General features: G+C 43.5%; 2 protein-coding genes across 2 annotated transcripts; one reads left to right on the top strand and one right to left on the bottom strand.

The window, feature by feature from the left end:
* Positions 1 to 4: 4 nt before the first annotated feature.
* arhgef15a (Rho guanine nucleotide exchange factor (GEF) 15) lies at positions 5 to 12425 on the top strand. The gene is made up of 16 exons (XM_048238088.1): positions 5 to 89; positions 234 to 709; positions 7177 to 7899; positions 8166 to 8214; positions 8382 to 8454; positions 8599 to 8832; positions 9168 to 9328; positions 9485 to 9637; positions 9822 to 9951; positions 10093 to 10167; positions 10392 to 10484; positions 10657 to 10811; positions 10926 to 11090; positions 11228 to 11313; positions 11621 to 11725; positions 12011 to 12425. The coding sequence occupies exons 2-16, from the start codon at positions 319 to 321 to the stop codon at positions 12160 to 12162; spliced, it is 2745 nt and encodes a 914-aa protein (XP_048094045.1). The 5' UTR covers positions 5 to 89; positions 234 to 318; the 3' UTR covers positions 12163 to 12425.
* On the bottom strand, positions 12382 to 20310 carry LOC125291367. The gene is made up of 18 exons (XM_048238090.1): positions 20208 to 20310; positions 19995 to 20084; positions 19740 to 19864; positions 19394 to 19537; positions 18396 to 18461; positions 18023 to 18223; positions 16597 to 16693; positions 16174 to 16391; positions 15784 to 15937; positions 15183 to 15391; positions 14881 to 14998; positions 14515 to 14720; positions 14196 to 14310; positions 13818 to 13987; positions 13339 to 13436; positions 12941 to 13089; positions 12756 to 12807; positions 12382 to 12615 (listed from the first exon to the last, which is right to left on the bottom strand). The coding sequence occupies exons 2-17, from the start codon at positions 20080 to 20082 to the stop codon at positions 12767 to 12769; spliced, it is 2199 nt and encodes a 732-aa protein (XP_048094047.1). The 5' UTR covers positions 20083 to 20084; positions 20208 to 20310; the 3' UTR covers positions 12382 to 12615; positions 12756 to 12766.
* Between the last annotated feature and the right edge of the window lie 7064 nt (positions 20311 to 27374).

Here is a 27374-nt window from a genome sequence, read left to right on the forward strand (position 1 = left end):
ACTAAGCTGACCCATTCCTCCACACACACGTATTCACCGCATTCACTGACCGATCCCTACTCACGCACATTCAGCTCAAACAACATGAGGTAAATATCTTTTATTTTCCATACACCTTATAAAATTTTATGTATCTGTTACATGTTAAAAGCTATGGAGTGTGCAAATGTTTCATGCACTTTAGAGCAACATGTATATTTCCCCCAAGTATTGTTGTGTGCTATCTTATTTAGGCCAAACAGGCAAGTCGTATGAGAAACGTCCAGGACATTAGCAAAGAATTCCATACGACGACGCAGAATCCCCTGCACACACGCCATGCAATCAAGGAGGCCTCCTCTGCCACGCAAGCCTGTTCTTCCCCCTAAACCGAACATCCAGCCCTCCCTGGCTTCAGGCGGCCCTAGACCCTGGGTGTCGACAGGGGGCTCCCAGAGCAACAACAACACCAGGCAACTTCACCCCCATCTCACCCTGCGGAGGAATGAGGTCCAGTTGCAACCTTCAGAGGAAAGGAAGCCCCCAGCGCATCTAAAGCCCCTCAGTACAGGCCTGTATGGCAGAGGCACCACAGAGGAGTTCCTCACACCACAGGTGTCCCCCAAGGAAACAGGTCTCACTGTGAAAGAGGGAGGAAGGAGAGAGAAGACGGGGTTACAACGGCCAAAGCCACTCTGTAAGTTGGCACCTCAGCATGGATGTCGATCAGGTAAAAAGCACTGTGTTTTGAGCTGTTGTCAGGGTTGTTGGATGCTGAAGAATAGCTTTACTGTGAATCTGCAGTAGAGGATCATTTTCAAGCCGCAAATGCAAATTGGAGTGATGTGTGGCAATAATGTGTAATTAACCGTTCCGCATATAGTGCAGATATGAGCGCGCCGACACTTGCCATGCACATCAACGTAAATTCTTTAACTGACAAGCATCTGAAAAACTATGGATTTTATTGAGCAGCACTGCCAAAAATACAACCGAATCATAATCGACACAACGGTGGTGGCTGAGTTTGGTATGTGGGGTTGTATTGGAAGTAATGGAATCTACTGTAATCAAACTACGCATGAGGAGACCACCACAATCATGTCAGCGCCTATGTGCGGAGTAGTGTCACATAAACTACACCTGTATTAGCCTACTATGGGTGTGTTACAGATCGCCCAATCAAAACTCTTTTATGAAAACAGTAGAGGCGTGGAAAGAGAATGCATTCTATTAGGAGACTTTAACCAGAGACTTTCTAATGAGGAGACACAGCACTAACACACTCCATATAAATACATGGGGTTCGTTCGTAACGCCAATATGGCAGTTGTCTATATCCCGTCCCTTCTGCGGGCAAAAGTCGACATGTGAATACATCATACCAATCATGTGTTGTGTAGTGAATACATCGTGCAAATCATGTGTTGTGTTGTGAATACATCGTGCCAATCATGTAGTGTATTGTGAATACATCATGCCCAGTGGCGCAAAAAGTGGGTATGCGCTATATGCGGCGCATAGGGGCGCAGCACCGTGGGGGCACCAAAGCGATGGTAATGATAATAATAATAATAATAATAATAATATATTTGGTATATTCTATATGTAGCTACTGTTATACGTTTCTAAATCATTTCTGAATTTCCTCAATGTTAAATAACATTTTAGAGAACTAACAGGCTAGAGTAGGCGCCCTATCTTATAAGATTCCATCATAGAATTTTGACATAGAAAAGGGAGTGGGGGCACCGTGAGCGCTGAGTGAGCAGGGAGTAGTAAGTTGCCGTCTATGAAAAAAGATGGATACAGCAAAAAAAGCTGTCGGGGGCTAAACATAGAAAAAGAAAGAGGGAAAATGAGATGGCATGTCAAGGGATGCGACAGTAGTTAAATAAGTAAATGGTGAAAAGCAACAGGTAGGATTTAAAGTGTGACGTCTGCTTGGAGGCTTGCAAATATTCATGTTAACAGACTAACGAGCGTTTGCTAAGCATATGCCGATTAAAACATGACCTATTCCATTAATATAGCTAGGTGGCTGCCATGCTCATATTGAACTTTTAATGGCAAACTGCAAACAGAAATGTCACTCTAGCAACAACTCATTACATATTTCCATTTCCTAACAATCCTAATATCAATAGCTTAATATTGTGCTGATAATGTGGCAAACAAAGGCTAGAGTTGGATCAGCCGTATCCTTCGTGAGCAACAACTGGCAAAAGGACGTTATGAGAACCGTTTAGACTCTCTTAAAATGACAATGCACCATTTAACAATACTTCAAGCGCCAATTTGTTATTGCATACCCCTCAAAAAATGGGTAGCTGCGCCCCTGATCATGCCAATCATGTGTTGTGATCTCACTGCTGGAGTGAGGTTGGTGTCTTGAAGCCTTGCACACGCATTGTTCTGCCTGAAATAGATGTCCAATAAGTGCCCAAAGTGTGTTGCAATATGGCTGCCTAAAAGGACTTTGCTTTAACATGCCATCACAGACTTCATGGGAAGGATTTCTATAAGATTTTAGTCTGTGCAATTTTTTGCCCACTCATTCAGATGAGTATTACATCTGAGGCACTGATGTTATGTTAATATCCGTATTTATTCTGTGTCCTATATTATATTCTGCTAATGCACTGCATATATCTATATTATTCTTACAACTATTATAATATTACTGCTACTATATTGCACATACCTGTACATGTTTTTCATACATTGTTCATATTACATAGCCATATTTATTCGGCTCTTACACTGCACATATTTATATTTAATTTATATTACTTTAAACCACCCTCTGTAAATCAACTGTACACATACTACTGTCTACACTGCACTATATTTCTTGACCTGTCTATGCATTACCTGCCTATACTTTGTATATCACATTGCACTTTTCTGCTTTTTTTGCACTTCTGGTTAGACGCAAACTGCATTTAGTTGTCTTTGTACTTGTACTCTGCACAATGACAATAAAGTTGAATTTAATCTAATCTAATCTACTGTTGGACAAGACTTAGACAGTTCTCTATTCTAGTTCATCCCAAAGGTGTTTGATGGAATAAAAAACTGTTCTATGTGGGACAGTCAAGTTCTTCCATAATAATCTCACTCAACATCTTAAAGGATAATTCTGGTTTTTAGCACTTTGAGTCCCTTTTCTGGTTTGTTTTGGATGAACTAGGGTGGTGGACACCGAATTTTTGACGATGGGTCCTGTCTCGACTTTTCTGACTATTGAATTGCCTTTGACTACTTCAGAGTGGCTGCCTATGGGCATGCACAAACATGTCCTTAAAACAACCCTTAACGTTCGTTTTCAATGAATCTGCTTTTGTGCACTTTCATACTGAAACCAAAAGGAGCTTCCTCAAACTGTTGCCAATATGTTGTAAGCTTAGAATGGTCCAAAAGTCTTAGTCAAAGTCAAAGTCAAAGTCAGCTTTATTGTCAATTTCTTCACATGTTCCAGACATACAAAGAGATCGAAATTACGTTTCTCACTATCCCACGGTGAAGACAAGACATATTTTACCAATTTTAAGTCCACAGACAAACATAACATTCAAGTAAACAAAAAAGTAAGTAAATAAGTAAATAAGAGGGCACATATAATAATGAAAAAATAAGAGCAGCAAAATTTTGTTGAAATTGTGCATAGACAGTCAATAAAAAAACTAGTGCAAAGTCAGGCCAATAAGAGGCTTGGGTAGTTCTGTTTGACCTGAGTAATAAAGAAAGTGGCATAGTGGTGCAAGTTATGTAAGAGCAGCAGAAGTGTTGTGTTTTCAGGACAACAACACCAAGTTGTAAAGTGTACAAGTGTGCAAGTGTTCAAGTGTGCAAGTGGAGTAGTGCAGGCTGGCCATTGTGGGTCCAATGTCCAGGATGTTATGTAGCTGAGGGTGGAGGGGGGAGAGGAGGGAGAGAGTTCAGCATCCTTACAGCTTGGTGTATGAAGCTGTTGGTGAGTCTGGTAGTCTTGGGAGCGCGCAGGCTTCTGTACCTCTTCCCAGAGGGCAGTAGATCAAACAGATTGTGAGCGGGGTGACTTGCATCACTCACAATTTTGGTCGCCGGCGGGTGAGGTGGGTGGTGTAAATGTCCTTCAGGGAGGGGAGTGAAGCACCAATGATCCTTCCAGCTGTGTTCACTATGCGCTGCAGGGCTTTCCTGTTGTATTCAGTGCAGCTTCCGCCCCCACACAGCGATACAGCTGGAGAGGATGCTCTCAATGGTGCCTCGGTAGAATGTGGTCATGATGGCTGGTGGAGCACTTGCTCGCCTGAGTTTCGCGAGGAAGTACAGGCGGCGCTGAGCTCTTCGCCAGTGATGCAGTGTTGGTGGTCCAGGAGAGGTCTTCACTGATGTGCACCCCAGGAATTTGGTGCTGCTCGCTCTCTCCACCACAGCACCGTCGATGGTCAGTGGCAGGTGTTGGGTGTGACCTCTCCGAAGTCAACAACAATCTCTTTGGTCTTGCTGACGTTCAGCAGGAGGTTGTTGTCCCTGCACCACGTGGTCAGATGGTCGACCTCCAACCTGTATTGAGTCTCGTAAGCCCTTGGTGATGAGACCCACCAGAGTTGTGTCGTCAGCAAATTTCACTATGTGATTGTTGCTGTAGGTTGCAGTGCAGTCATCGCCAGCAGGGTGAAGAGCAACGGACTGAGCACGCAGCCTTGGGGGCCCCTGTGCTCAGTGTGATGCTGCTTGAGGTATTGTTGCCAACACGTACTACTTGGGGCCTCTGACAGAGGAAGTCCAGTAGCCAGTTGCAGAGGTAGGTACTGAGTCCCAGTTTGTCGAAGTTTGCAGATGAGTTGTTGTGGTATTATGGTGTTGAATGCAGAACTGAAGTCTATAAACAGCAATCTCACATATGAGTCTCTTTTTTTCCAGGTGGGTGAGGGCTGGGTGGAGGGCAGAGCAGATTGCATCCTCTGTAGACCGCTTGGCTCGGTATGCAAACTGGAAGGGGTCAGGGTGGGGGGAGAATGGCTTTGATATGTGACATGACAAGCCGCTCAAAGCACTTCATGATGATGGGTGTCAGTGCCACAGGGCGGTAGTCATTGAAGCAGGATGGAGCAGTTTTCTTCGGCACAGGTATGATGGTGGCAGCTTTGAAACATGATGGGACGATGGCTTGCTTCAGGGAAGTGTTAAAGATGTCTGTGAAGACATCCTTAAGCTCCCCGCGCAGTCCTTCAGCATCGACCTGGGATGTTGTCTGGACCTGTTGCCTTACGGTGTTGATAGCAGCAAGTGTCCTCTTCACGCTGTCGGCAGAGAGGCACAGGGGCTGCTCATGTAGAGGGGATGGGTCTTCTGTGGGCAGGTGCTGTTTTGTGCTTCGTGAGCAAAGAAGCGGTTCAGGTTGTTGAGCAGAGGGATGTTGCTCTCACAGCTCTGTGGCGTGGGCTTGTAGTCCGTGAGGGCCTGAATGCCCTGCCATAGGCTTTGTGAGTTCCTGCTGTCTTTGAAGTGGGTGGTTATCTTGTGAGTGTATTCCTTTTTGCTTCCTTGATGCCACGGGACAGGTTGGCTCTCGCTGTTTTCATGCCAGCTTCATCCCCAGCTCTGTAGGCTTTTGTCTCTGGCCCTCAGCAGCCTGAGGACATCCCCTGTCAGCCATGGCTTCCAGTTAGCCCGAGTGATGATGTCTTTTGTGTGGGTCACATCATCGATGCACTTGGTGATGTAAGAGGTCACAGTGTCTGTATACTCCTCTATGTCTGTCCGGTTGTTGTAAGTGGCTGCCTGCTTAAACATTTCCCAGTCTGTTGTGTCAAAGCAGTCTTGAAGAGCATCGGAGGCTCCCTCAGGCCACACTTTTACCTGCTTACTTAACCGGTTTGTTCGCTTTTACCCTTTGTCTGTATCACGGGCATTAGCATAACAGTGATATGGTCTGAAAGTCCAATGTGGGGGGGGGGGTGGCTTTGTATGCTCCTTTTGTGTGTAGTGTAGACCAGGTCCAGGATGTTATCTCCTCTTGTTGGAAAATCAACATGCTGGTGTAGCTTTGGAAGTACAGTTTTTAGATCAGCATGGTTAAAATCTCCAGTGAAGATGGTGAAACCGTCTGGTTTGAAGATGGTGAAACCATCTTAGTACCGGTATACTGAACCCTTAAATTTCCCTTAAATTTTCCTGAAAACTCCCTGAAAAAACATTATTTTACCATTATCCCTCCACCTTTTCATCAATATGTACATGTTCATCTATTTATTTGTATATCATTAATATCTTACACCTTTTAAAATTCCTCTCTTTTTCTTTTCTTTATGCTGTTACCACAACCCCATAGAATTTCTAACACTTCATTGCTGCTCTTGCCTTTTAACAACAAGGACAACAAAGTCTCTGACTTTATCATTTGACATGGCTTTATCATTTGACATGGCTTTATCATTTGACATGACTTTATCATTTGACATGGCTTTATCATTTTGACATGGCTTTATCATTTGACATGGCTTTATCATTTGACATGGCTTTATCATTTGATTTGACATGGCTTTATCATTTGACATGGCTTTATCATTTGACATGGCTTTATCATTTATCATTTTATCATTTGACATGGCTTTATCATTTGACATGACATGGCTTTATCATTTGACATGACTTTATCATTTGACATGACATGGCTTTATCATTTGACATGACTTTATCATTTGACATGGCTTTATCATTTTGACATGGCTTTATCATTTGACATGGCTTTATCATTTGACATGGCTTTATGGCTTTATCATTTGACATGGCTTTATCATTTGACATGGCTTTATCATTTGACATGGCTTTATCATTTGACATGGCTTTTAGTTCTTTTTTTACCTCAAGTATGGTGCTTATGTCTAATAAAATGATAGATGTATAGAAAAACTATATGGATGTGCCCACAGCAGCATCGTGTGAATGAGATAATGATAATGATAACATAGCAGATGCCACAAAAACAATAAAAGTACAATCACAGACAGTACACTGATAGTAAATAGTACTCACTCATATTTGGACCTATTCATGTTTGCCCTATGTCTCTATTTCAAGCTAAAGTAACAGGTTACAAGGCATCTATTCAGCTGTAGCACAGTCACAGACCCTTTCTCTCTCTCTCTCTCTCTCTTTTCCCTTTTCCATCTCTCTCTCTCTCTTCCATCTCTCCCTCTGTTTCAGCACCAGATGGGAGTGAAAAGGCAGACAGTGGGGGAGTGGAGAGTGAGCAGCCCCTGCCAACCCCCTGCAGCCCCACCGAGCACAAGCCCAACCAACCGTGCCACTGCAGGTGCCATCAGCACCGGCCTGGCATGAAGCTGGTCTGGGTCCCGGATGGAGCTGGCATCCCCGGGCCTAACATCCCCGCAGGGAAGAACACCGAACAGAACACGGAAGCCACGTGGGAAAGGGCAGATGAAAAGGAGAAGCCGGCCAGTGGGGAAGTAAAAGAGACTTGTGTCCATACAGAGGAGCCAGACTTACGAGAGTATGAGTGTATGATCACCGCTGACACACCAGTTCCTGTACCGGCACAGCTCTCAGTGCCGTCTCCCCCCATGAGGCGGCCCCAGCGGGCAGGGACACCTCCGCAGCCTCCCCTGCGTCCACTGCCCAACACTAGCCCCAGACTGGACACTAAATTCAAGACAAACTCTCCAACTCCCCCACGCAGGGCTGAGTCCCCTTCCCCAGGCTCCAAAGCCAATCTCTCCGTGGAGAGTCGCCCCCTGCCCCCCATTCCCGTTCCCCAGAGCTACAAAGAACGCACCCGACCCGTTCTGTCCTACATGCTGTCCCCGCGGGGTTGTCCTCCACCAATCAGAAAGCAGTCCGTCAAGAGCAAAGATGACACATATGAAACCTACAACTATCCTCTCTGTCAGACATCACCAGAGACAGCAGGTGATGGATATTTCAGCTTTGTTCATTATCTTTATTAACAATATTACAGACTGGTATGCTCAAAGTGACCATTAGTGAGCATTTGTGGAACAGCTATACCTGACTTTCTGAAATACCGTTTTTCAGGTGCTTCTACTGTATGTCAATACAAGTCTGTCACACTATCTGCTACAATCAGCCGGGTTTAATTACCATCAATGTGTTTATCACTGAGTGATATTTAGGACATTTAAGATCAAATTAACCTTTGCTGAACTCTCTTTCAGATGTGAACTTGAATAATTTTTATGAGTGGATATCTGTGGAGGAAGAAGAGTAAGTTTGTGCATTATGCTTACACAGAGAGAGAGAGAGAGAGAGAGAGAGAGAGAGAGAGAGAGAGAGAGAGAGAGAGAGAGAGAGAGAGAGAGAGGAGAGAGAAAGTTATAGTTATCCAATCACAACAGACACCATTACATTTTGATATGTCTTTTTGTATATAGTATTCCTGTGTACATTGAGATTCAAGCAGATTCTACCCCTGGCCAGCAACCCTTGAAAGAAGGGCACAAACCTGTAAGTTTGACCTATTCCTCCAGATCCAGTACATACAGTCATTGGCCACTCTGTGATACTGACTAAAATCACACGATGCATTGAGTTGACCACAAGTATGGCTAAAACTGACCATCACTCTCTTTTACTTAACTTCCCCCATAGAAGCACCGCAGAACTCTCATGGCTACCGCAAAGTGCATGGACTCGTCGATCAAACAGGTGAATGGCCCAGGCAATGCCCAGGTGCGCAGGGCCGTCTCACTGGGTCTCCCGGGCTCCACCATGCAGTGTCCGAGGAAGGCCGTGCTGATGGTCGCGCTGTGGCAGGAGCGGCCTGCAGTGAAGGCCAGCGGCGTGCTGGACTCGCTCAGCCACAGGGAGCGCCAGCTGCAGGAGGTGAGTGGGGGGAACTCAGTAGCAGAGGAGAAACGGAGCGTGTTTTTAAAGGGGCTGTGTGTACATATGTGGAATTTGTTTGTTTAACGCTAAGTATGTTAGCAATGGTAAGCATAGGTTGGAGCCCTCTGGTTGGTGGGCCAGCAGACAGGCAGACCAGCAGACCAATCAGAGGGCCAACAAAGGGTCAATTCTGTAGGATTCAAGTCACCTTGAACACACTAATACATTTGTGATGTCATAGGAGGCGGTGGTAGCGTAGTTGCTAGAGTTGACTTGAGCACTTGACACTGATTACAACGCTGATGTCTGTTGGCCCTTGAACATCCTGCTAGAGCATGTTTGAGGTGTTGACCTCTGAGGAGTCCTACCTGAGTTCCTTGAAGGTTTTGAGGGATCACTTCTTGGGGTCACGAGAGCTGAACGAAACCCTTGTGATCCAAGACAAGAAGAGGCTTTTCTCAAACATCCTCCAAGTATATGAAGCCAGCGAGAGGTGAGAAAACATAGAATACAGAAAAATATAATAATTCAAAATATATATGAAAGATAGTAATGATAAATAAAAAAACAAGCCTCAGTTCATGTTTATGGAGCATTGAAGGACTCTGGTAGCATGATGTCGACCAACAAACTGTGGGCCATCTCCCAGATTCTTGACAGATTTGCAGGACAGAGTGGATGAGAGTGTGATTATCTCAGACGTGTGTGACATCATCCACCATCACGCCCAGAACTACTTCTCTGTGTACACTGACTATGTCCGTGACCAAGTCTACCAAGAGAAAACATACAGTTCCCTCATGTAAGCACAATGTCCTGGTATACAATCTAATCAAATGCTAGCAACTTAAAGTATGATCTAACTCGAACCACTGCCTTGTATGTAATAATCATACTATAGTATGCTAAACTCCCAGTAGTCACACAGCTCAGAAAAATTTAGATTTGTGTTAGAGCTCAGCTCATCTTAAAATTTATTTCAACAGGCAGGCGAACAAGTCCTTTGCCATGGTGATGCGGAGGCTGGAGGAGTCTCCACTGTGCAAACGACTTCCATTCACCTCCTTCCTGCTTCTGCCCTTCCAAAGGATAACTCGACTGAAAATACTCATCCAGGTAGTTAAAAGTTGTGTGCTGACTCTATAAATATGCAACCGTAGTGTGTGTGTGTGTGTGTGTGTGTGAAAGTAGTACCTGAATCAAACACAGACGCTGAACGTTTTGACTTTCTTGATGTCTTTTGACTCATTTCTTTAGAATATTTTGAAAAAGACAGAAGAAGGGTCAAAAGAAGAGCAAACGTCTTCCCAAGCCCTTGCTATCGTGTCTGAAGTAAGTCAACAGCCATTTTTGATTAGTCTAACTGGTGTTTAGTGTGCTCACATCCCAAAGCAAGATGTTTGCTTGGCAAGGTGATTCCATCATCCAATATTGTGCTCCGCCAGTATTTCCCACACAAATACCATAAGACCATAGCCATTGTAGTCTAGTACCCACAATTACAATAGTCTTCTGCATCTTTGTAAACATTTGATGAGCATATACCCTTCTTTCAGATCATAAAGGATACAAACAATCAGGTTGGTAAGATGAAGCAGATGGAGGAGCTAATTAGCATTGCTAACAAGCTGGAATTTCAAAAACTCAAGGTCAGTACATTATGTCTCAGGAATCAGAGTTGGAATGTTGGAGCCCATATGTTTTCCTAAACAAATAACCATAAAGTTATTTGTTGATAGACAGCTGAAGCTGAGAGGAATTAGAGTATGTTGACTTTATACATGAACCATGTTTTCTGATCCATCTGTTGACAAACCACAGGCCGTCCCAATAGTGTCTAAGACACGGTACCTGGAGAAACAGGGCGAGCTCCTGGAACTGTCTAAAGCTGGTTCCCTTTTCAACATCCGCCTCAGATTCCTGCCTGTCTATGTCTTCCTCTTCAACGATCTTTTCATCCTCACCAGTAAAAAAAGGTCAGCTGAACACAAAATGCCATTTAGTCAGTGATTATTTACACAAGTATTTGAAATTCCTTGACTTGTTTTTTTTTCCGTAAACACGATGATGCTGGGGCTTGCTATCCCCAGCTCGGACAGGTATGTAGTCATTGACCACGCTCACCGGTCCCTGGTCCAGGCCCAGGCGGTTGGGGAGGATGAGCTCCGCGCGAGGTTTGAGCACTGCTTCTCCCTGACCCTCCTGGAGAACCACCTGGGTCAACATTGTGAGAGGCTCCTGAGGGCCAATACAGAGTATGTCAACACATACATACAGTACACATGGTTATTCTTTGACATCTCATCTCATCACATATGTGTAAATATATGAATATACCTTTTGGTAAAATAGACTGAAAGATCTGTCCTGTACACTCATGTCTTGTGTGTAGGTCTGATATGCACCGCTGGATAGCAGCACTGCCCTCTCTGACCACACCTCAGAAGAATAACAAGGAGGTGATATATGAAGACTGGGGTGAGTAGCAACCTGCAGCATCTCCAGTGGGTATACGGGGACCAGGGGACCAAAGGTGGGATTCATGTTTAGCCTGTGTTAATGCGTTCAAAGCAGACCAAATGGTGTTATTTGCCCTCCTGAAATCTGCAGTTTTATAGTTTACATGTGCTGGTGTAGAATATTATGTGGGGCATTTATTTCTGTTTCATTGCACAACAAATGCAAAACCTGTCAGTTTATTTAATGGTTCTCTTATGTGTACCAATATGATAGTGTGTGTGTGTGTCTGTCTGTCTGTCTGTCTGTCGGTCTGTGTGTGTCTCAGACTGTCCACAAGTTCAGTGTGTGGAACAGTACGCAGCCCAGCAGGCAGACGAGCTCTCATTGGAGCCCACCGACATAATCAATGTGCTGCGCAAGACCAACGAAGGTGCCCATACCTCCCACCCACCTGCCTCAGCTGCATGTTTTTATTGGCATCAAATAACCATTTGACACAAAGTCATTATTGTCTGACATAATCTATTACCTACATCTGTTTTCTTCTGTTGACAACTGGAGGAGAAAGTTGTTTTGATGAGTAATCCACTAATTGGTGATAACTTGGAGCCACCTCCATACAGATGAGCACGAATCATGCTGCTACTCTAGCCTCTCTTCATCTTTATGTATCTCAACATCTGCCTCTTTCTATTCTGCTCCTGTTCATCATTAGGGTGGTATGAGGGGATGCGTCTCTCTGACGGACAGAAGGGCTGGTTCCCTCCCACGCATGTGCTGGAGATCACCAATGAGCACCAGAGAAGACGCAACCTCCTCGAACAGTTCCGTCTTAACAAATTAGCTGCAAATGCACCAAAGAGTTAACGAAAACAATTGATTGGACATATTCTCTTTGTCTAGATGTTTTATTAAATTACCATGTTGTACAGTACATCAAAATGTGTTATTTCCACACAAACTATGTCGTACAGTTTCTGTGTGTTGTCTTTGATAACTGAGACACAGATGAATCACAGTCTCCACAACTCAAACATACAGTTCATATCATAATCTAGTTGACATCATTAACATTATTTGTGTACATTATTTGTATTACTCAAATATGTAAATAAAGGCATTCAAAAATACACAGAATAGAATGTCAGGTTTATGATGCAAAAAAATAAAAAAAATAAATGAAAAGTTGTATTAGTTTTACTGCGCTCCCATGTGATCGTTGCCATGGGAGCAAGGCCTTCTTGTGGGAATGCATGGATCTGACCCCAGCGCCATGGCAGCTGTTGCAGGTAACAGGAATTTCACCTCAGACAACAGAAACTTCAAAATGCAAACAGAAGAACGGACACACACATATGCACACACACACACACACACACACACACACAAAGTAAGGCTTGTTAAAGTAGTGGCAAAAATCAGGCATAGATTAACACAGAGAGAAAAGGGGCATCACATACCAACTGCACCGTCATCCACCACTTTCAATAATGTCCTTTTGCTTTTTTTGTCCTTTAAGAACAGAAGAAACATGAGAGTGAGTGAGTCAGTGAGTAATACAGGAAAACAAGTTTAAGTGAAGAGTATGCTCAATGTGCATATCAGTTAGTACAAATCCAGTGTGACCATATGGCTGTAGTCTCACCCATGAGGAAGGGCCATTTCCAGTGCCCAGCCATGCGGTGTAGGCGAGGCCTCCTGGAGCGGGCGGCTGCAGGAGTAGTGTTGCTCTGAGACTGGAAGATGCTCAGGGTGTGTGTGCCTTTGGCAGGATGAACACATTCAACAGGGACCCTAGTTTGGCAAAACACACCAGAATGGCCATCACCGTCAGGCGATTCGCTCAGGAAACGACAACATAATCGTCCTCGATGGAAAAAGGCAGGAGGTCAAGGTAGGATGTGAGGAAAAACTCATACGGACTTGGTGAAAGGCAACTGTTTCATTAAGAGAATCTGACTGTACTTGAACTACGCTACGTAATTATGGGACGGAGAGTGTTATTGACAAACGTCACATGGTCAGTTCAGCTGCGTCTCTCACCTGAAGTTGAGGTGGTGGCTGCCAGGAGGCTTCAGATGAGGCTGATATGGCGGCATGTATCTCACTTCATTGTAGTAGCTCCGCCGGCCATCTTTCAGCTGCAATTACATTCAGAAATGTGGGTGTGGATGCTCAATTTGTGAATTAACTACTTGCATGACTTATTTATACAGAATTATATTAGAAATAGTGCACCACTTGCTTGGGATACCTGCCTTTTAGTTTTAGGAAGAGCCTGCTTGAAACACTTAATTAAGATCCAAACACAATAACCGTCTTGATTATATATCCATGAAACCTTTTTCTCTGCACCTCATTTAGTCTTTGACTACCTTTGCCACTTTTATCATTTATACTGTGCAAATATAATATCTATATTTCTCTGTTTTCTTATCTATACATATTCTATACAGATAATTGACCTTAAATACAAATTAAATTCAACCTGCCACATGCCATCATGGTGACTATGTACTCACAGTTTTGATGGTGCCACAGGTTTCTATGCTGAAGCTAAATAAAGCTCGGCTCTCGTTAGTCTCCAGGGGTCGGCAGGTTGGGTTCAGAAGGGAGGTCCATTTAGGGTCAATGGATGGGAACACATCTGATGTGTCAATCAAAACCACTACCCTTCCATCTGGCAAACAAACTACAGTACAAAAGGGACATTACGGACATCAGCACCTGCTAAGTCATATCTTAATCCTTTAATAATTCAATAAACTACATTAAGAGTGTTTTTAATGAGAGAGTGGTCATCATATCTCACAATATATTTTAGCTTGTAAACATATTTTACAGTATAATCAATATGCCAGGACAATACATTTTAAAAGGCACCATTCATTTATTTTTACCCAGCAACTCCTGCACAGGGAAAACACAGTGTTGTCTGTAAGTGATGTCCTCTCCTGTGTCAGGGTGCACTAGAGTCAGCTCCGCACTGACCAGCAAACCCTCCATCCCAAGACCCTGATAGGAAGAGAGACAGATAGAAGATAGGAGGTAGAGAGATAGGATAGAGATAGAGATAGATAACGAGATAGGCAGTGAGATCGAGATAGATGGAGATGGAGAGGAAAGAGAGAGAGAGCACAGACATGCTTTTGAAGGTGATGTCTTGCAAAGAGGTATTTCTCCAGTATGTGTATGTGACTGCTGCTTCTTCAAGCGTACCTCATAGGTCATCCCTTGACTATACAGGGGCACATCCACACTGAGCTGATCTTTCTCTGCCACTAAGCTGAAGCCTGCTAGCTGCACTAGCTCCCAGTCCAGCCTCTGACCCCCCATATACATTGCCCAGTCTGTGTCCATATTCCCATAATGCAACAGCAACTCCACTCCCCGCTGTGTGCATTGTCCTTCTATGTTGGGCAACACTGTGGAATGTCAGTTAGTGGGACATCAGACAAGAGGATTGAGAAACCACTGAAAAAATGTCACTGAAAAGAACAGAGTAAAGCTTCACAAAAATGAGCACATCAACAAAGACTCAAAAAGTGCACAGAGCGCAATCACTGTATCCATTACTATACACACCCACATCCTGCAGGTCAGTCTCCACTGCTGCAGGATGGTGATACAGGTCAGCCTCAGGTGACACCAGCAGGGAGAAGATCACCGAGAGCGAATACCTCCTGCCCCCATCGCCCAAATACTGACAAGAGAGCACCACCAACACAAACAAAAAGATTAGAAAGTGGGTAGCTCCATTGCGATATCTGATGACTGTGATGCTTGCAAATAGTTTTTAAACAAGAGTGATGGCCTCTGAGCTATGGAATGAACAATAGGTTGCGCTGAAGTACTTGGGCACACAGTGTTTAATGTTTAACCCTGACCTGCTGGGAGACGAGAGGGTGGGAGAAGGGGACCTGCAGTAAGTAGGCGTGAGTTCCATTCGGGAAAGGGATGTGAGAGAGCTGGAGTCCCAGGCTACCTGCTTCAGACACGGACACGGTCTGTCCCGCTACAGTGACGTTGACCAGGGACACGTCGGGTGGGAACACACCCAGAGCCACGGAGAACACACCCTCAGAGACGATGGTACCTGGGAGAGACAAGACCTGACGTGACCAACAGCGAAAATACTAAAAACATTATCTTTGACACATGGAATATGGGTGTCAAAGAGTACCTGAGCAGTGCAAAAGTCAGAGAAGAAGTCAGGGAGAGGATGAGAACAATGAATGAGTTCTGCACATTACAGCAATTCATTGAAATGTGTTTACTTTTGCCATGAGGACAGGTCAACATAGATGGTTTCACTGGGGTCTGGGACAAGAGGATGATACAAAACTGACTGTAAATAAGCAGTCACATCAAGGTGCTCCCACATCAAGGTGTCAACATACTAATTATTAGCGGTTATATAACCCTCCATAAAATAGCTTGTCTGTTGTACATCTTCCCATTGTCTGTTTACAAGATCTGAAACCTCACTGTTGATGACTCTGGGTGTCCGAGGCAGGCGTAGGATGAACACTGGCCTAAAGGTGCGCTGCTGTGTCAGGGACCCCTGGGCGTTCTTCCACTCGTGCAGGTAGAACAGGTCCAGGAAGTAGGACTGGAAGTATTCATTGTTACTCACATGGCTCTGGTGAAGAGAAAGGAGATGGAGAGGGAGAGGGAGAGAGTTACAGTTAGGGAGTCTAGGAATAAGTGGAAGCCAGACACCCAAAACATCAAGATCACAAAAACAAAAATAAACATCAACAAATGGACAGCTATGGCTATACTTACACCAGCCATTTCATAAACTGTCCTGACAGAATTATTAGATTAGATCTTGGAGTTTGTCCAGTTTCCTCTTGCACTTCCCCATTTCTGTACCTTCAACAATCCTCCTTCGGCACCAAACGGGACCCTTATTTCCACTGTTCCATTCACTTCCTGGATCTGATAGCCCCACTGCTGGGCCAGGCAGCTGCTGAGGTACTGGCCCTCCACACCGACTCGCACCTCTCTGTCTGTGACTGGGAGCTGCACCAAAGGAGACAGGACCGAGGGGAAAGACCACATAACGTGTGTCCCCTCCAGTGAGGCCTTGCCTAAAACATGCAATCAAAGCATGAAGTCAGTGCAACAAAACATTTATGAAAGTGAAATATCAGAATTACATTATATTTGAATTAAATTATGTATAAATAATGATAATAGAATAACATCTGAAAGGGTCATTCAAATGCAGTGCATCAAAGCCAAACTTATTTGAGCTAAATTATTATGTAGGTACAGGAAGAAAGTAGCACAAACGTGTGGTGCACGCCACTGAAGTATCCACTCTGAGTAGTGTCCATTGGTGCCTGTACAGCACAGTAGCACTGACCAGCTCCATCTCAATCCCATTCACCTGAGAAAAACAGAGAATGTATCAGTTAGATGAACACAGACACCTACGGACAAATCTGGACACCATGATGGGGAAAGTCAGGATGATTCCAAGGGCCCTTCACTTACAGAAGGCCCTCATCCAGGGGCGTCGAACTGGGGGTAAAAGTCGGACTGATTACCAGGGTCCCAAGAGGAGAGAGGGCCCTTGAAAAGTCTGGAATATATGCTGTCTGTCTGTGTATCAATGTGCATGTTAACCGCATATCTGTCAAACCATTCACCTGATTTATTTCAAACTTGGCAGCTGTCTGGCTACAGGCATGAGTAAGTGCAGTGCTAAGTTTGACGTTGTTTGGAAAAAGAAGCACACATTGGCTTTTGCCACTCTACTGTAGCCACTCCCCTCTCGCACAGCACTGTAGGCTACCAGAAAGGATAGAAGCTTTCGCAGAACTGAATCAGTGTAGACTACACGGGTGAAAAGTTAAGCGAGTGCAAGATGTCTGGATGATCATCATGCATGTCCTCAACAATAAAGACCTCCATTACTGTATGCGCTTTGCTTGCAAAAAACAATTCCGCAGATTTTGCAACAACACGGCAACAAACACAGGTAGGCTATGCAGTGGCTATTCAAAACAATGTAAAAAATGATGTGAAGGGCTCTTTGGGCTCTCTTTAGACTTTAAATAAACAAACGACTATTCCGACTGCAATGTCCCAAATTGAAACGAGTGATAATGGTCCTGAATTTAAGGACGTTTCAGAATGCCACACATGCAAAGTATAACCAGCTACAGACAACAAGAGGCAGATGATGATGCATCATTCCACAAAATGGTGTGTTCTCTATTCTCTATCATCAAGTTATCCAATAGGTTAAACAGTCTTAACTCAAAGCTTTAGGCTTATGCCATTTTTATCAGCTACAGACAACAAGTGGCAGAGCGTGATGTCAATAGGCTAATAGAGACTGTTTTTGAGCTTTTAAAGCAGGCCTACCTGCAGGCATGTAATTGGGCTACAGTGTTTCTACAGGAATAGCATGTTTGAATGGACACTGCACTAGTACATATAATGACATAATATTGACATATAAAGGATATTATATCCTGTGCAAGAGAGTTCAAAGATACAGCATGCACATCCAAAAACGATGAATACTGGGTGCGGGACAGAAAAGCACATGCATGGAAAAGAACGATGAGTCCGCACACCAGAATCTGCTCCTTAGCGTTTTTTTAAATGGTAGATCACCACGTGTAACGTTGGGCTCAACATTTTGAGCAACACCCCTGAGCATCTGCACTGTGACGCAATGCAGCACACCAGCCTGTGAGCTCCTCGCCTGTATGGGGTAGGACAGTCTGACGCCGTAGGGGCACCGCAGGAGCACGCGTGACCCCGTGCTGTTGATGTGAAGTCCCAGCAGGTGGGCCATGCCCACGGGCACAGTCTCCTCCCTCATGGCCATGGTCTCTCCGCTCTCCTGACTGACCACGGGCACATGGAACACAACCCTCCACTCACTTAGACCCTCCTCAGCGCCCTGGAGAAAGAAACGGTGTGGGTCAGAATAAGCAACAGCTCGAACAAGGCGTAAAAGTAGCTATGAATTATATTTAGCTATGAATGATCTGGGAATTAATATTTGCTATAATGAATGATGATGGTAATGGATGATAGTCTAGTTTTGACAAGGTAGCATTAATAGCACAAACCACTGGAGCAGGGTTCATCCATTCTGTGCCCTCTTGATCAGGGGGAATGGGTTTACGCACAGACACCTAGGACATGAATTGGAGATATGTGGTAAAGAACACCTCAATTCTTTCACACAAACTCGCGTCACAGACATACGTCACACTTGGAGGTGCAAACAATCGGAGTTTTGGTTGATTTGACCATCAGTTAACTTCAAAACAGGTATTTTACTTTGGATAGACAATAGCAATACATCATAGGAGTGATTAACTTCAAAAAATCTAGACTGGAGTAACTCAACATTTGACACCTCCACCTGTTTAGTGTTCTAAAGACGTCAAATAGTCCGCTATCGTTACCAAATTCATAGCCAAGGAGCTAGAAGGGAAGACGCATGGATGGCTATAAAAGTTGTGCTTTCATTATACAACTGAACACGACAAAATACATTTATAACCCTTGAGCCAGCTCCTTACTATGTGATCTCAATGGCGATGCAGCGGTTGTTTGCACCTCCAAAAGCATGGCGTACCTGGTTCTCACAAAAACGCCCACAAATACCCGTATGTTTGTGTGAAAGAATTACTGCCCATATAGCCAAAATGCCCAAATGAAAGCATTTCATGCAAACTGCAGTGAAATAAGCATTCAACATAATGTCATGTCAACTACTATTACTAAGCACAGGATGCAATCACGATACATCATGTAGTAAACTGATTTCAAAAGTTGTTTTCAGTTAATTTCACAATGAGCTGGATAGTGTTGGCCAAACTCATGGGTGTGGTAGTCTGGATATGTTTGGGATCCTGGAATAGTGACTGACTAATACATCCCTAGTTATTGAAATTAATCATCTTCTATAAATAGATGGTAAAAATCAGTATGTAATCGCAACCACAATTCTGGTCATCACTGCAGAGAGAATTTTAAAAAAAATCCCGTCTGTGACCACATCCTCATTGCACCACTGTTGAGACAACCATCCTTTTGCAAACACTAGTCCCCGCCTCACCTCCATGTAGTTTTCCTCACAGACAATCTCTCTGGGGCTCCAGGGCTCTTTCAGAGGGCAGGTGAGCAAGAGTGGATAAGAGGTCTCCTCACCATTCACATCCTGATTTACAAACCACACCAGCAGGTGGAATTCAGAGTCCGCCTGCAATCGCACAACATGGCAACATGGTATTGCATGTCATTTACCTCTAAGGGGGCTCAGGATGAACATATCTGAGTAAAGCCTAATTTATCAAATCTGAAGGCATAACACAGGGTTCATCACCAAAAATGGGCAAACACTTTGTGACCGATTCTGTTTAAGTCTTATGATACCTCATCGTTGATCTCAATGCTGGTCCTACCTGGTTTTCAACATGGCAGGCCAGGTAAGATGCTCGTAAAACCAAGTCTCCGGACAAATCCAGCGTCATGGTATAACCACACTCAGCAGCCCATGAACCAGTTACAGCATGGGTACCATGGCCATCTAAGAGCACAAACTGGTTGAGTGAACATGTGTGTATATGTACATGGTTATGGATTTAGCAGACGCCTTTGTCCAAAGCACATCAAAGGCTCTCTGTTGCCACTGAAAAATGTTCTGGTAAATCACAAACCTTCAACATCAAACCGAAACTTGTACCCAAGAAAGATTGATTTGACTGCCAACCAGAAGTGACGGTCCTCGCATTCGGTCCTAAACATGCCTTGCATGGATAAAGATAAGATAAAAGAAAAATAATATGACACAATGTCTCATTTGTCATATTGAAACAGCTAAAACTCTGGGCATTTAATTGTGTCAAATTACAGATTTTCTATCAACTTACCAATGGGTATGCTCTTAGAGTCAAAAATTGGTAATATACAAAGCCAAATAACGCTAGAAGAGAAATGACATAAAGCTTAGGCCTATAAGAAAACAATATCATTTCGCACTTTAGTGACAGAGGCCCTTGTAGGACACTGTACAACTGATAATGCAGGTAGAAGATATTTCGCTGGCCATTAAGCTCACCAAAGCATTTTTGTGTAATCCATTTTTTTTTAAGTTTTCCAAAGTAATAACTGTTAGCGTAATTACAAACGCGAGGTTCGTTCTACGTCGCCTATCTTTACTACCTACGTCTCTTCAATCAACAGGTAAACAATGTACACCTGAAAACTGGACAAAATCAATTTGTGCCACGTGACGTGACTACACTCGACGCGTTATCCTTAGGACAGAATGCAAATTATTTATGCCACAGTCTGGCAGATGCAAAGTTCTACGTGACAAAAATCTTAGGCGTTTTTAGGAAAAAGGTGGAAGCTAAAATCGCGTTTATAACGATTATAACGACTTGAAGCCAAGCAGATTTACACATCAGCTGCAGTGCTTCTTAGAGCCACCCATGGCAAGACTCGCGTACATTGTATTTCTTCCGTTTTGGTAGGCTACAACTAAAGCATGCACTCATCTCCAGATGCTTAATTGTACGCTAGAGTGTGGCTACCCGACCCGAGCCCGACGGTACCCGACCGGTCGGGTCGGGTTCGGACAAATATTTAGAAATTGTAGTCGGGTTCGGTTCGGGTTCGGACACATGGGGGCGATATGCATTGGAAGCTTTACATTTAAAATTCCTTATTATGTTGGGTAACCAACAGGTCTGCTTTACATGATGCAAACGTTTGTTTTTTGAGAATAAAGTAAAATGTAAAAAAGACCTAGGCCTAATAACTTTCTTCCTGTGTGAAAGATTTGTTTATCGTGACAATGCATCACGACTAGGCTACATAAACAAATGGTTATGCACTTTTCGCACATAAGCACAATCTTGGGCGACGTTAAAAAAAGTTGTTAGCCTATCAGGAGATTTTAAGATTATTTGCGTTGCATAGGCCTACTGTGGTAAAGACATAGGCTACCGGTAGGCTATAAGGTCGTCTCGTTCAACTGGATGAGTTGATGCTGCATATGGATCAGTGACAGAGGCACTTGTAGTTTCAAAGACTGTTGCAGTTCATTTCAAGACTTTTCGTCAATGGTAAGACAAGAATTCTATTTCAATAGGCTATGCTTGCTTGGGCCTCTTGTGTTAATGTGCGCTGTGTGTGACCTGCGTGCGTGCACGCTCGCGTCTGATTCTGTAGACAATTTGTTGTGTGTTCCGTTTAATGGGCTAAAAAGACAGGCTATCCACAAACGTGAACGTTTAATCACTAGCATCTGTATAACTGAGGCATCATCTGCGTCGGGCTCGGTGGGGTTCGGACATAAAAATGAAAATGCCTGTCGGGTTCAGGTCTGGTTTGGACGCAACTCTGTCGGACGCGGGCCGGGTTCGGACAGAAATTTGCGGATCGATCCGCACTCTGTTGTACGCATTGGGTGGAACCCTCATCAGTGCTATTTCTGAGAGCCTTCCTTAAAATATTAGAAGTAAGCAGTCTAGATATTACTTTCCATTTACTCTGACAGATAGCCTCGACAGTTTGAAAATATCCACAAAAAACGATACCTCAAAAGAATGGATCCACATTCAGAAAATAATATATAGCTGAATAGCAATATTGCCAAACCTGTAGGTGGCAGTGTAACGAGAAGCTCAAGCCCACGTTAGCCAATCAGAATCCCGAAAATAGCAACAACAGCAACAAATCATTTCCTCTTTTAAACTGTATTTGCAATAGCAAACAGACGAAAAGAGTTTAGGCTACACCAACATAAATGTGACTGCTACTCATGATCACCATAGCTAAATGAAAATGCAGGCTAAACCAGACCCAGCGGCAGACACAAATTCACGGACGGGCATTACACCTTAACTTAAATTGATCACGGTAGTTTAAGCTTACACTTGACAAAACATTCTAATATGAAAATGTAGATGCAATTGTAAAATGGTGCAGCTCCTTTAAGAGAGCCCCGTGCACAGGGATGGAGAGAGAGAAAGCGAGAGGGGATATGTGTGTTAGAACTGAGATGCGTGTGGAAAAAGTAGACGTGCTGTTGAGACTGGAGCTAGTCATATTCAAAATAATGCAAAAATAAATCCGCAGATGAAACCAAAATCCTCGTTCATTTGCTAACCACTTTCAGATAGAGTGTTAGGGAGTTAGCCCCGAAGTTACGGATAACTTCGGCCCTGGAGTGGAGTTCGGCTCCCTGTTCTCCAGCTAGGTCAGAAGAAAAAAATTATGTTATATGCCCCAAACACCCATGACTGATTAAAAAACCTAAGAACACCTTGTTGCGCCATGCGCTCGACGTTTCATAACGAAAACCCTCCCAATGTGGACTGGACATAATACTAACGTGTGACGATGCGCTTTTGACTGTCATAATAGGGCCCAAGGGTTCCTATGCGGAACAGGGAAAAGACCCTGCCCTGATAGCTGAAAGAGTTACAGGAACTGCGGCCATAGGAACTTAATAATCCCCAAATTTGAAAAAAAGGGTTATAGGAACATTATGTTCTAGGAACTGCAAAAATCCCGTCGGTGGGAAAGCGCCTTATATTTTATGAACGGGCAGCCGTGGCCTAGCCTGGAAATATCCAGACTCTTGTACGAACATTTCATTTGTACAGAGTCTGGCCACTTTCCATTGCTAAGTGTTAACTTCCTTGAAGGCGAGTACTCTGTTGAAGTTTAAAACTATTGGATCTGCCCAGAGCCACTCTGGATCTGCCATAACCAATCACTAACGTTAGGTCGTGACGTATGTCTGGCTCAAACTAGCACACGACCTCAACGTCATCGTTCTCAGCTACTCCCTCTGTTCGCTGATTGGACCTGCTGATTTTTGCAGGAGAAAACCCACGAATATACCGCAGACCCATGGTGCATTCAGGGCACTTCGGAATGACAAGGACCGCCCCCATGGCTACTTTGTTTTTCCAACAGCAAGTGTTCATGTGCTTTGCCGTTGGAATGTGTGACAAACACGGATGCCACAAGAAAGGTTAAAACATACACTCACTAATCCTAAACAAACAACTGTATTTGCTTAAAATATAGTGTAAGACGCTCGTGAAGGAAAGATATGCAGCTTTCAAGTGACAAAAACGGCAAATTCCCAAGTTCACATTAAAACTGTTGGACATGAAAGGCCACATGGACTACAAACAAACTACATGACGACAAAAGTGATGACGAGCCCCTAACTGGGCAACTCACAACTGACTCACACATTACGTAACGTGAATGACACGGAATGATGATGTTTTCACTCGGAGAAAGTTTTTTCCAAAGCCCATGAACGCTAGGCCAGACGACATACTGAAGGGAAATTAAAATTGAGCGGAAGTACGTAGGAGGGCGGAGTCAGGCTAGCCGTGGCCTACTGGTTAGGGCTTTGGGCTTGAAACCGAAGAGTTGCCGGTTCGATCCCCGACCAGTAGGAAAAATGTGGGCGGGGGAAGTGGTTGAGCACTGCTCTCCCATGCCCACGGCTGAATTGCCCTTGAGCAGGGAACCTACTGTAACTCCTCACTGCTCCCCGAGCGCTGCTGTAGCAAGGCATCTCACTGCTCCAGGTTAGTGTGTGCTTCACCTCACTGTGTGCTCTGTGTGTTCACTTATTCACGGATGGGATAAATACAGAGACCAAAATTCCTTAAAGTTGCAGTTGGGAAGTCTGACAGATTGAGGGGACTTAGTCAAAATTTTGAATGTTTACAACTCTCATGCCCCTCCCCCACAGTTTTATATATGTCATGTTATATTGGTATTATTAATATTCCAAAGATTCTTGGGATTTGGGACAAAAAATGTAAAGATTAAAAGGTTTTGTAGTAAAAATATGCACAGTATTATTATTTGAAAAACTACTCAAAATCTTAATCAGGAGAAGAGTAGTAAAACACAGAATGATTTCATGTTACCTCATAAATTGTTTTTATTCTAAACTAGTGCAGTGCCCGTTCAAACATGCTATTCCTGTAGCCCAATTATGTCTGCAGTAGGCCTGCTTTAAAAATAGGATGATAGGGAAAAACATAATTCCAGCTAAGCATTCAATAATGAATAGGCCTACAGAAAATATAATAATAAATGTGAAGTGAGCAGAATTTAAGCATGGCTGGCTGCATGTGACATTTTTTACAAATCAAAACGACATAGTCCTAAAAGCTGTTTTAAGTCAAGGCTATATGCTTACTTAGCCTATTGAATAACTTGATGATAGAGAAAACAAACCATTTTGAGGAATGATGCATCAAATGGAATTTGCAACGGTGTGACTCAAAAACAGTCTCTGGTGGCCTATAAGTGACATCACACTCTGTCTGCCACTCATTGCTTGTCGCTGGTTATGCTTTGCATGTGTGGCATTCTGAGACGTTCTTTAATTTGGACCATTATTGCTCGTTTCAATTTAGGACCTTGCAGTTGGAATTGTCGTTTGCTTATTCAGTCTAAAGACAGTCCAAAGTAGCCTGGGCTGTTCATATAGGCCTAAGTGACATCACACTCTGCCTGCCACTCGTTGCTGATTATGCTTTGCATGTGTGGCATTCTGAGACGTTCTTTAATTCGGGACCATTATCGCTCGTTTCAATTTAGGACCTTGCAGTTGGAATTGTCGTTTGCTTATTCAAAGTCTAAAGACAGTCCAAAGTAGCCTGGGCTATTCGAAGTGTCTACTTATTGCACATCATTTTTGCGTCATTTTGAAGAGCCACTGCATAGCCTACCTGTGTGTGTTGGCGTGTTCCGTGTTGCAAAATCCGTGGAGTTATCTTGCACTCGCTTAAATTTTTACCAGTGTAAACTACACTGATCCAGTTCTGCCAAAGCCCTGCTTCTATCCTCACTGGTAGCTTACAGTACAGTGCTGTGTGGGAGTGGGAGTGGCTAGCAGCGAAAGCCAATGTGCTTCTTTTACCGATATATTTAACAATATCTTTTGCATTTGTTATTCAAACATCAAATTTGGCACTGTACTTACTCATGCCCGTAGCAAGACACCTGCCAAGTCAGTCTGACAAACGATCTGCGAGATATGTGTGCCACAGACACACAGACATCCGGACACAGACACACAGACGCTTCTTGCTTTATGATACAGAATGTAATCAGTGCCTGGAAACCCCCATGTCCGGAAGCAGATCTCCTCACTGTATCTTTGTGTGTGTTTGCATGTGTTCATGAGTGCGTGTGTGCATACGTAGTGTACAGTCACTAAATGTACACATATATTAATTTATTATATGGTCCCCATGAATGTAACTCCACGAAACTTGGCATGCATATAAAAAAGGGTGTCATAATGATCCTATTTACGAATTCCGTGCAGTTCTGAACCTGTCAGCCAAAGATACCTGGGTCATTCCACGTCAATTCAACCAGGACCCAGGCACTTAGGTCTCAAAAATTTCTGAAAAAATGACCAGGTACCGTTACCCAGGAGATCAATACTTTCCAAGATGCAGCCAGTTTTACGGGGGGAGGGGGGTGTCGATTTTGTTCGGCCTCTTTTTTTTGTCAAAGTTCACAAGCCCATAGCACAAGAACTAAACCATGTAGGAGGCTCAAATTTTGCTTGCTGGTACAGGAATAGTATATAGCAAAATCGTTGTATTGGAGTTTTTGGCTGGACTTTGTTTAGGCCTTCAGAAGACATATACATATACTCAACATGGGCTCTTGAATTATGTTCATTATTGAGATAAGTTGGAGTGAGTGTTGTACTTTGAGAGCAGAGAAAACAAATTCCTTGTTTGTTTACGCAAACCTGGCCGATAAAGCTGATTCTGATTCTGAAACCCTATTTAGCAAAAATAAATGATACATCCAGATGTTTAGGATGCATCGTAGACAGGTTATCTTTCATGTATATCTTCCATTAGCAAACCATTGTGTTAGCGAACGTTAGCATTGTGGCTAACTAACTTAGCTCCTGTCAGAAAACAATGAGATGATAGTCGAAAGAGACAATTACAGTGCTGTTATCAATTTGCTTGGTATAACCGCATTTATGTTTCACAAATACACCAACAATCAAACTAGCCTCCATCATTCAACCAATGCTAACAGTAGGCTAACATTATTTTACCTTTGGATATAACATTAAGCTGGTGTAAGATTGACGTAGGCCTATAGTAAAAGCCAAGCATGTCCGATAAACATTCTCAGGTTTATTTCGGCTTCAATAAGAAATGGGAATTACATTTTATGTGAAAATCATCTACCCTTATTAGACATTCTCTGCCATAAGGTCTTGTGTTTTCCTATAGGAAGTAAGTGTGTAACAAGCATAGACAGTAAAATATATGAGGCTGTATTTTGCACACTGGCGCATGGCGTAAAACTCGTTTTCCACCCGCGCAAAGTTTAATTCGGTATTTTGCACGTTTATTTTAACAATGCGCCCAGGGGTGTGGCGATTAACAACCTAGGGAGGGGCCTGGCGCACTGTCTAAAAATCGCTATTGTACACCTGGTCAGAAGTCTATGGCGAGTTGTTTATTTGTTATTTTAAGAGCGCATTGTCAACAGTCATATTGGCAGGTGCACGCACCATTCTTCTATCATTCATGAATGCACACCAGCGCACGTCCATGCAAAATATTACAAATTGTGAAATACTGTACATCTCATGATGAGTAGTTATTCACCATCATTTGCAAATTGGTTATGACAGTTAAAAGTGATTAGGGGAGAGGCGATAGACACGTATGGAGCACAGCTGAAGACGCACTGTCACGAGATATAAGCAACTCCTCTGCAGGATAAATGTTGTTTTATTCAGTCATTTGAGCAATATTAGGGTAAGTGTTGCTTTTTCCAGCCTATGTTTTCGATGGTAACCCATTGTCAGTCAATAGTGAAAGTAACTGCATATAACTGTCTTGTCGTTGACTGACACCTTGGTGAAGTTAGTTTCACTTTGCCAATGAGTTAAAATAATAGACGAGTGCAAATGTGTGAAGGCTATGCTAGGTTTTAGTAAAGCATGGTTTAGGGATTTATATTCCATATGGTCTCGCAAGCAGCCTCCTTCAAATGCG

The sequence above is a fragment of the Alosa alosa genome, chromosome 2 (genome assembly GCF_017589495.1).
Source record: "Alosa alosa isolate M-15738 ecotype Scorff River chromosome 2, AALO_Geno_1.1, whole genome shotgun sequence".
NCBI classification, from domain to species: Eukaryota; Metazoa; Chordata; class Actinopteri; order Clupeiformes; family Clupeidae; genus Alosa; species Alosa alosa.

What these genes read in the sequence shown, in the direction of transcription:
- arhgef15a (XM_048238088.1), top strand. Translation starts at nt 319, where the DNA reads ATGCAATCAAGGAGGCCTCCTCTGCCACGCAAGCCTGTTCTTCCCCCT. An exon ending in ATATCTGTGGAGGAAGAAGA is followed by an intron (nt 8,215 to 8,381) that starts GTAAGTTTGTGC and finishes TTTTGTATATAG; the next exon opens with TATTCCTGTGTACATTGAGA. An exon ending in GGTGATATATGAAGACTGGG is followed by an intron (nt 11,314 to 11,620) that starts GTGAGTAGCAAC and finishes TGTGTGTCTCAG; the next exon opens with ACTGTCCACAAGTTCAGTGT.
- LOC125291367 (XM_048238090.1), bottom strand. Translation starts at nt 20,082, where the DNA reads ATGTTTAGGACCGAATGCGAGGACCGTCACTTCTGGTTGGCAGTCAAA. An exon ending in GTGAGGAAAACTACATGGAG is followed by an intron (nt 18,462 to 19,393) that starts GTGAGGCGGGGA and finishes TTCATGTCCTAG; the next exon opens with GTGTCTGTGCGTAAACCCAT. An exon ending in CCTGTGGCACCATCAAAACT is followed by an intron (nt 13,437 to 13,817) that starts GTGAGTACATAG and finishes ATGTAATTGCAG; the next exon opens with CTGAAAGATGGCCGGCGGAG.